Source organism: Apaloderma vittatum, unplaced genomic scaffold, assembly GCF_000703405.1.
Source record: "Apaloderma vittatum isolate BGI_N311 unplaced genomic scaffold, ASM70340v1 scaffold16914, whole genome shotgun sequence".
Taxonomy (NCBI): Eukaryota; Metazoa; Chordata; class Aves; order Trogoniformes; family Trogonidae; genus Apaloderma; species Apaloderma vittatum.
Window position 1 is genome coordinate 3,475 of NW_009714525.1, and position 10,266 is coordinate 13,740.

Below are 10,266 nucleotides of genomic sequence, written 5' to 3' on the forward strand. Positions count from 1 at the left end.
CTATTACAGTAAACCTGTCAGTTTTAATTAATGCTATGTTCAGTGGGTTGTCATACAGATTCCAATTGAAAAAACAGTAGATGAAATTAAAAGAAATATAAATTGTGCACTTAGGGTATTTTTTTTTGTTTAAAGATAACAAAAATAAGAATATAATAATGGATGAGAATATGCTGGTTTTAAATTGAGACTAAAAATAAATAACTCCAGCCTTCAAATTATGGGACAGGGGGAAGTGTGCCTATCTGGCATTTGTACTAAGCTTGTTGTTTGACAATTTATTTTCAGGTTGGGAAGGTCCTCCACCACCTCGTGGATGTGAAGTTTTTGTGGGTAAGATTCCTCGTGATATGTATGAAGATGAATTGGTTCCTATTTTTGAGAGAGCTGGGAAGATCTATGAGTTCAGACTGATGATGGAATTCAGCGGTGCAAATCGAGGCTATGCTTTTGTGATGTACACCACTAAGGAGGATGCCCAGCTAGCCATCAAGATTCTCAATAATTATGAAATTCGTCCAGGAAAATTCATTGGTGTCTGCGTAAGCTTGGACAACTGCAGACTATTTATTGGAGCAATTCCAAAAGAAAAGAAGAAAGAAGAAATACTGAATGAAATGAAAAAAGTTACAGAAGGAGTGGTGGATGTCATTGTTTACCCAAACGCCACTGACAAAACTAAAAATCGTGGCTTTGCCTTCGTAGAATATGAATCTCACAGAGCAGCTGCAATGGCTAGGAGAAGGCTAATCCCAGGTAAACCTGTTTGCAATTAAATTGAGTTTTTGGGTGAGTATCTGTCTCCACTTTGTGTGAGTTGAGGTGATAGATCATCCCTGTTTTCCTTTAAGGTATTTTGAGAGTATTATGCGGTAGTGCCTTTCAGCTAGAGTTTTGGGGGGTTTTTTTTGATTCGTAAATCAGAGGTTTTTGTTAGTTGGATTTTTTGGTTGTATTTTTAGTCTTAGGTTGGTTTTTTTTTTTTTTTTAAGAAGCTGAAAAGCAGTTCTGAGAATGAAAGAACAGACATCTGTTCTAAGGGATTAAATATTCTGAAAGAGGGAGTAGGTAAAGGTACAGTTACAAAGGGAAATTATAGAAGAGAAATTATATAGGGAGGAAATGAAACAATGTAGTTGGAGAGGCAAAGTCATTAAGACAGATAATACATCATTTGCCTTGTTGAAATGAATGAGGAAACTTCCTTTATTTATTAAGGCTAAGGTGTAGGCAAGTCATGGGTTGGTTGCTGGCTGTGTGTTAGGAAGGAATGTTCCCTAAGACTTATGGGCTCTGCAAAGTCACAAGAGAAGTATGGCCAGATCACTAAACGCAAAATAAACTTGTACAATGTTGTCTTGAAATGAGTAACAGCATGGGTTGTTTGCTTTTTTTTTTTTTAATAGTTTGATGCAACATAGAGCAAGGCTTGTACATTTTGGTGACTTTTTCTAGGTGTTGACTTTAATTTTTAAAGTGATAGTATAACTAAAGAGGCTGTGGTTTTGCATGAGTAGGTGCAGGCAATAAAAGCCAGTTTAACGTGGTATGCCTCATGTTTGTTTTTGTAGGGGTAGTTGATAAGAATGATGCTGTTTCCATTGCGTATTTCTTATTGATGTAATGCTTCTTTGCTGTAGGAACATTCCAGCTCTGGGGTCATACTATTCAAGTAGACTGGGCAGACCCTGAGACACAAGTTGATGAAGAAACAATGCAGAGAGTTAAAGTATTATATGTAAGAAATTTAATGATGTCTACTACAGAGGACACAATTAAAGCTGAATTCAACAAGTTCAAGCCAGGAGTAGTTGAACGTGTAAAGAAGCTGAGAGACTATGCTTTTGTTCATTTTTTCCACCGAGAAGATGCAATTGCTGCGATGTCTCTAATGAATGGAAAGTACATTGATGGAGCTAGTATTGAAGTAACACTGGCAAAGCCAGTTAACAAAGAAAGTACTTGGAAGCAGCATTTTAATGGTCAGATAAGTCCCAGTTCTGAAAATCTCTTAGGGTTCCCTAACAAAGAATATAATCATCAAAAATCCTTAGGGAAACCAGCAAGTTTTTCCGTTCGTCCTAATGGTCAGCTCAATCCAAGCTCCCCTGAAGCTGAAAGATGTATGTACTCGTTTTTTCCAGGAATAAAGCTTACCCCAATTAGCATGTATTCTTTAAAATCTAGTCACTTCAGTTCTGCAGCAATGCATCTGGATTATTTTTGCAATAAAAATAACTGGGCACCACCAGAATACTACTTGTATTCAACGACAAGTCAGGATGGGAAGATACTCTTGGTGTACAAGGTGCTTATTCCTAGTATTGCAGATGGTTCCCAGGGTTACTTCATGCCAGACAGACTCTGTACAACAGTAGAAAGTGCGAAGGAATTGGCAGCACAATTCACACTTCTACATCTAGGTAAGCATAAATGTTTTTGATTAGTTCTCAAGAACTGAAACTGGAAAAGTTAGTTTTAATCGTTCTTTTGTGTATGTTACCTTTGCTTGTGTGTTTATCTTCGTATAAAGTGTTAAGTTAGTCTACAGAAGAATTCTTTCTTGTGCAGACATCTGAGTCTGGACTGTGATAGCCCTGAAGAAACAGTGTAAACATCTGTTAGAGTGCAGTGCCACGGTAATTTTTGCTTATGTTTATCTGCTCTAATGATTTATAAGGAAGAACTAGACATGTTAAGTGACAGGTACAAGATCAAGCGTGTGATGATTACGGTGCTGAAAATTTGCTTTAAAGGCTATCTGTGTTCTTGATTTATTATTGGTAGGGAAAACAGAAGTGGTAGATCCGTATTCAGATAAATAAATAGGTTTACGGGCTTTTTTGATTCCTCTTAATATACCTTCTTAAGGCTATAGCAGAGTATTGTTACATGGCTCTGTATGTATTGCTTTCAAGTAAAGAGTGCTGTCATTTAGTGTTTTGGGGGGGTTGTTTTTGTGGTTTTGTGGGGTTTTTTAACAAAGTGGGAGAAAATAGGGATATGGTTATTCTTAATTACCCTCTGAGTCTAGCATCTTCATTTATGTATATTCCATTTCTTAAAATTAGAATGCAGCTACTAGAAAAGGGAAGTTTTTATGTTGTAAAAGGTTTTGGTAAAACCTGTTCTTTTCATAAGTAAGCAGATAGGTCACTGCAGTTCTGACAGTGTTATCCCAGTTGCTCCATGAATTGAAATACATGAATAACAGAAAATGTTAACACTTTGGCCATCCAGTTCCTGCCTAGCATTTTTCAGAACATTTGGCACATGGTCTTCAGAACACAGAAGTAATTTCTAGTGATAAGTTATGTCATTAAGTGATTGATCAAATCATCTGTCCAGACTGCCTCCCCAAATTGGAATTTTGGCTCCTTGGTGTTCTGATTTGAAGGCTGCTGCAGACCCATAGCATACTGGTTTGAAAACTCCTCATACTTCCAGGCAAAGCTTTATATAGTTTATTCCACTTGTTCTTTTGAATGGTTTCTCTTCTACTTAGCTCTTTTCTGATTTCTGGCCTTTACATCCTGGTATATTTGAACGTGAGACAGGACTTCACGATTTTTCAAGTGTAATGAACTATCACATAATTTCTTGAATCTGCTGAGTAATGTTCTTGTGTATTAGTTACATGGTTTCTGCTCTGTCATTGCAAAAACTTGTTGCTAATGAATCCCAGGGCCAGAGGTTTATATTTTTCTTTCTATGTAGAATTCCTTCTGTGAGGAATTTCATTGGAGCTGAAAGGCTTGTTCAGATAATACAAACTAATTTTTTGTCTAATTGTCCGTAGAAAGTTGGATTTTTGGGGGTGTTGTGGGTTTTTTGTTGTTGCTGTTTGATTTGTTAATTTATTTTGTTTTTTTTTTATTATTCAGAATTGGAGCAATGCCAGAGTAGTTTGAGAGGGAGCTTTTTGGTTTTTTGAGCTAGACAAGTTTTCTTACAGCATCTATGACGTTCAAAAAGGTTGTGTTTCAATTACTATTAATTCTCTTTATTAATAGACTGGGGGTTTTTTAACATGTTTTTGTCTAAGACTGTGAGCCTTCTTAAACCATGGACTTCCTGATTTGAAGAGAGTGATGTTCTCTGTGGAGACTGCCTGCTGTATGTGGGCTGGCGAGCATCTGAAGCATAAAACTTGGTGATCCCTTATATTGCAGCTCTGCATAGAGCACCATGAGATCATACAATGCAGTAAATAATGCTTTTATGATTAGCTGTGCATACATACAGGGCCTAGGACTACATCCACAAGATTTAAAGCTTGATTCTGCTTTAGGAATGTTAGGAGGAGAAATGAGAACAGTTAAAGATCTATTATTATTATTATTATTATCACCATCATCATCAACATGCTTTTACTTCATAATTTTGGCCCAGTAAAACTCTATTTTCAGGGAAATTGAAATAGTAACAGAAAGGTAGAGTCTGCTAGTGGTGATTGCTGTTCCTGAGAAATGCTTTAAGAGAGCTTCTGTATTTCCTTCTTACCCTCTTTATTTTTTCTCCCCACCTTCTTCCCCTCCCTGTTCTAGTTTTCATGAATTGGAAAAGCTACTGTTGATAGCAAACTGTTAAAATAGTATTGCCATCCTTCTCTTCCTCATACTGCTACTTAGCACTTGTTCTGGAAGTCTCTTGATACTTAGACTGTGGTGAGATTTTTCTTTTGGATGAGTTTGTAGCAGAATTATTTCAGGCTTGACTATAATGATGTGGTTGGGGATTTCTTTGTTTTGTTTTACTTTTTTTTTTTTTTTGCAATGTGTGATTGAAATGTAAACAAGCTTTTTCTTCTTGGTTAGAATCTTCTTGGTTTTGATTTTGCATGCCAAAAGGTATTAGAACAAGAATCTCCAAGTTTGGTTTACGTTAGTGGGTCACCTCCAGAAGACCATACTTTCAGATGGTCAAAGTGATAGGAATTATTTTTTTTAATAATAAAATGGCTAAGTATCTGGTTTTGTACACACTGTGGGTGGCATTTTACTGAATGTCTATTTCCATTTTTTTGCAACTATGAAAATTAGGGCCAAACCTTTATAACCTGTGCAGCCGTGAACACAAAAGATAAAAATGATGCTATACTCTCCTCTTTTAAGGAAGAGTGAAGACAGCTTCAGGTTCAATGCTTGACCATGCATACCTGCCCATTTTGTGGCTTACAGGTCACATTACTCAGAGATAATATCTTCTTTCCAGTATTTCTTTGGGAAGGAATCACCAGAACAATTTTAAAAAAAAATAGACTAAGAGTGATTATTCACATCTGTGATCAAATCCAGAATGCAAACAACTTCTAAAATATGAAGAAAGTATGTGTTGAGATTTTTATCACTTCAATTACATAGCTACAAATGCTATAGGGAAAACATTTGAAGGTGAATTTAAATTAACAGTATTTTAAAGCTTTTTAGCATTTTGGTGCCATATAATCACTATTAATGTGAATTCTTAGCAGAATTCCCAAATCCCAGGTTTGTTTTTCAAAAGTTGGCTACCTAATGGCCTAATACTAGTAATGCTGTGTTGTTATCTTTGAACTATAAAACTTTTTTCTTTTGATGACCTTTGTGTATTCTTGTTTCTGAGGATGTGGCCCCTAAGAGGGCATGTAGAGCCCTAGTTCAGAGCAAACATACATGGCTGATTTTTGAAAGATACACCCCTTTCATGTCGATAAAAACCCTCTTTTTGATGTAGGCATTGTCATGGTACTGAAACAAACCTCTGAGGAGTCTAGAAACAGAATTTCTTTTCCCTATGTAGTCTACAGAATTTCATTTTGTTCCAGCTTTTATACACTGTGTTGAAAGAAACATCTGAAGCTAGACAGGAGTTGCCAGATGTGACAGAGGATCCCTCTTTCTCACCAAAGTATCTCTTGTATGGTTTGACATGTTGAATGATAATACGTGTGTTGTGGTGGAGTTTTTTTGGTGTTTTGTTATTGGTTTTTTTTTATAAGTAGCAGTTGAGCGTGTTTCTTCTTGAAGGTGACTTACTATTAACATGAGTAACTAACTCCTGGTAAGTAACTTTCTACAGGGATTTAATTTTTTTCCTTACTTAATTTTTGATGATATGTACATGTTTGTTTTCTTTTTGAAGCATATGAGAAGACTGAGGTAAGTGAATGTGAAAAGACTACTTTGCTAAATTTTAAAATTGGGCTGTTAATAATGTCAAAGCACTCTTTTTTTTTTTTTGTGATATATATCTTTCTGTATTTGCTTTCTCATAAGAGAATACTTGGTTATTATTGCATAGAATAGTCCTGAACAGAGAGCAGTACAACAATTAACCACTTGGTGTCACCTGAATATTTTTAAAAGGATGCTCAGAGAAAGTACAGAAAGCTGTGATTTTACTGAAAGATGAATAAGCTATATTTTAATGTTACTAGATAAATCATGAACAGATAAAGGGGGTGGAAAAGCTCAGGTGTGTTTTTATATATATATATGGAAATTACATGTCTGGATTTCCATTTGTAAGAAGGGAAGCAGAGCCACATTGTTGAAGTTCCAGAAGGTGAATGTTTGATAGGAGGGATTGGAACACAATAGGGAAAAAAATGAATGCCCTGTAGAGGAAATTAATACTTTTTCCATTAATTTTAATCTAATTTCAACTCAATTAAGTCTGTGTCTTCAGAATTTACAAATATCTTAGTGTTGTTTGCAGAATGGTGCTTGGCTGTTAAGTGTGATACCCAGGTAGAAAAAGTGTGTGGTTGTGCTGATTAACGTAGACTCCCTGTTCTCTCTCTGGTCCAGAAGCAATGTTAGTGCAAATTCAATCCCAAAATAGGAGGCATTATTTGTGATTCGGGTCCTTTTTGTTAGTGAGGTAGCTTTGTACATTATGGAATTGTTTATCCACATGAATCATGTCTTATCCAGATGATTTAGAAGTAGGATTGTAGAACTTCCACCTGTCTTTCTTTTATTAATAAGAGTAAAGATCTGAAGCCTGGAAAAGCAGAACATTATTCTGGGAATGATTTTGTTGTTTGAGGTAGTTTGTTTTGTTGTGTTTTTACTTTCACTTACTGCTGGTGGAATTCCACTAGCTTAAGGAAATACCAGATGCCAGAACCTCTTTCTAGTCCTTAAGATGACACCCTCTGTAGCAGAGACTGAGTCCTGAGGAGTTCTCTCCCCACTGAGTCTGACTTAAGGCTGATGGGGAGAAGGGAAGAAGTTTTGGTGAAGTTACCTCAGTTTCAAGGATTTGCTGGGGTTTAGATATATTTTGCAATAGGGTAGTCTCTGTTCACTCACAGATGCTATTCCATGAATGCTCTCCCAGAGAGTATTTAAAAGCATTTAGCAGAAAATATTTAAAATAAAAACGTACAGATAAATTCCTGATTCAAGGAAAAGCATTTTAATAAGTAGCTATAGAACTTAAGTAACAGTTCACCGCACGGAGCATATATAGTAAATGGTACTGAAACAGGTGTAGTAAACATTATATCTTACTGTGATGAATTCACGTGTTTAAGCTTCTTAACTGCAAGCAGTAGCAATTTACAAGTGAAGGATAAAACTTTTATAAACTAGTTCAAGGCTCTGTAATCAGCGTGTGAGTATGGGAACAACTGTGTCAGTAAACTGCTTCCCTAGATTCTGGACATTAAACTTGATGTTCAAATGAAATGTTTCTATTTTACTCTTTTGTTTTAGGAATTTTCTTCACTTCCACACTGTCTTGGTTTGCTTTCTCAAAATAAACTATATTGCTGTTGAACAAGCAACAGCCTAGTACAAAATGTAATGTGTTTTAAAAAAATACAGACATTGCTGGCTTTGTTTAGCAAATACAGATGATAAGTGGAGATTGGTGTGGGCCTTTTTTTAGTGATGTTTAGAAAGGTTCAGAATGTAGTATAAGATGTTCCTTAACAGTATGAATTTAGAAGTCTTTACGTACTTATCACGTGTCTTAACACATGATGTATTTTATCACAGCCCCTGAACAAGCATATATCTTTGCAGTGCCGGAGTGCAAAATAGTGGGATAGTAGAGGTGAGTAAACCTCCTGGGATTGGGTTTGGTGCAGGTTTTTACCCCTCTCAAAGACATTGTCTTAGCTGTACTGTTTGGATTGTTTGTTAGAGAAGTTGCTCTCAAGGTTATTTCTAACCTGTCTCCCTCTGAGAAAGCTTGTGAAAATCTTCTGCGCGGTTAGGTTTTTTTTTCAGAGAAGCCCATAGCTCTACTACTGTAGACCTGCTGATGGATCACCGAGTCTGGTGTTCACGTGGATTGTGCAGCACAAAGGACTGTTACGGTTTTTGATCCTAAAATGACTCTGAGTCGTTTTTCAAAAAATTCTGAATTTTTTGCATTTCTAGCTTGCACTTAAATTTATGTTCAGAAATGGAGTTGTTACTACACTGGTGACTTGGACTATTTCTTTGCCTAGTGAGTTTCATGTAAAGGAAGGAGACAAATATCTCCTCCTGTGATTTGCAGAAAGTGTTACTTTTAACTTTCTGCATTTTATGCTATAAGGTTGAATTTTTTTTCGAATATGCTGTTGTGGATGAATTCAAACTGTGGATGTCTGTCACTTCTGAGGTTTCTTTCATTTTTTTAAAATGGGGATTACCATCTTCTCTGAGTGTCGCAGATTGGTTTTTAAAAGCTTATAAGGCAGTTTGAAAATAGAATTAAATCCATGCTCATTGTTAACTTCACTGCTGGAAGCTTCTAATCTGTCACCCAGGATTTGTCCTGAAGTTTCAGTTATTTTCTTGTTGCTACTGCTCCTTATGGTCAGGTTTGTAAATCTGGGCCAGTGTAATAGAAGTTGGAGAAAAATATGTAAGAAAGATACAACAACGTTTGACTATGTTTATCCATGAAATAATTTGACTGACTTCAGTAGAGCCAGTCCCTTCAAAACAAGACTGAATTTTGTGCCCTTTTCTAGTCCATTGATGACCACAATGAAGATGGGTTTTCTTTATAAAGTGTATGGCAGACACTGGTACTTACTTACTGGTACACTCCAATCTAATGTGAAAGATTACTGATATGTATGATATACGTAACAAATTAGTACAAAGAGCAGTCATCTAATATGCTCGTTAAAGTTTTCTTCATTAATTGTTTCCAGTGGAGGTGAAACAAAGAGTCATTACCGTAAAATCTGGTTAAAAATACATATATATAGGCTAAGAAAATACTTATATTCAGTACTACGGAGTATTAGGCTTTTAGGAAAAATAAACTGAGATTCAGAAGTTTTCATTTTTCATTTCTCTTTTTTACTGTTGTCCTTTCTGATGTTTCATGAACTGTTGACTAAATAATTTCTGAATTATCTGGGTCAGTATTAGGGGTGCAGAGGAAAGAGACAAATGCAGCGTGGGCCTAAGACTTTGAATACTTTAATTACATCATTACCTTAAGTTCCTTAGTAGTTAAATCTGTCTTGTAATAAGTAATGCAGTATGCTTGCTGAAATAAAAAGTCTCTTTCTTCCTTCCTCCCCCCTTCTTTTATTTTTTTCTGCAGCCAACTATAAACTATTTAGCTTGAATTACCCCGAAGAGAAGAAGTTTGGAATGTGTGACTTTGGATCTGCCATGAAATAAAAAGGAATACCACTAGAAATTCCTATTACATGTTTATCAATGGATAATTCTTCAAAGCACGTGTGTGTATTAAACATTTCACTTTTAAGATTAGAATGTTAAATTGTTTTGGTTAGCTTGATTAAATTTCTTCTGAAAAGATACTTTGTTTAAAAGATTTTTATTACCTGTAATAATTTATACAACAGTAGCTTATTTTTAGTATTGAAATATTTGTTACAATTCCTATTATATTTTGAGTTCCATGCAGAATCTTTTCAGCTTCTGCTCTAAGCGATAAATCGTAAGTAAACATTGAAAAAAACCACAATACAAAACTACACCACATTGGCAATCCTGCCTTTTTCGTGCATGAACATACATGATATGAAACTTTAAATACCACACTCAGATTTGCATCTGTAACCTGATGTGAAATTTTATAGGAAGAACATGTCCAATAAAATTTTTCTTCTGGCATAGCATTATATTAACAGAGACTGGTATTTTGAAGGGCTTTATGTCAATGTACCGTCAGGCTACTGAGATATATTATATTACTGTAGTCGTAACATTGGAGTTTAGTACCTTAAATAATTCTTTGAGACAAAAATGGGCAAAACGAATAATCTTGACACATACAAATTAAATGTACTTCTATGTC

The 10,266-nt window shown here is 35.5% G+C and overlaps 1 protein-coding gene across 1 annotated transcript; it reads left to right on the forward strand.

Moving 5' to 3' along the window:
• Positions 1-288: 288 nt before the first annotated feature.
• RBM46 (RNA binding motif protein 46) lies at positions 289-6,140 on the forward strand (the record flags this gene model as incomplete). The annotated part of the gene is made up of 3 exons (XM_009868808.1): positions 289-756; positions 1,641-2,423; positions 6,124-6,140. Coding segments are annotated over 3 exons (1,268 nt in total), but the record flags the coding sequence as incomplete, so codon positions are not given.
• Positions 6,141-10,266: the final 4,126 nt, after the last annotated feature.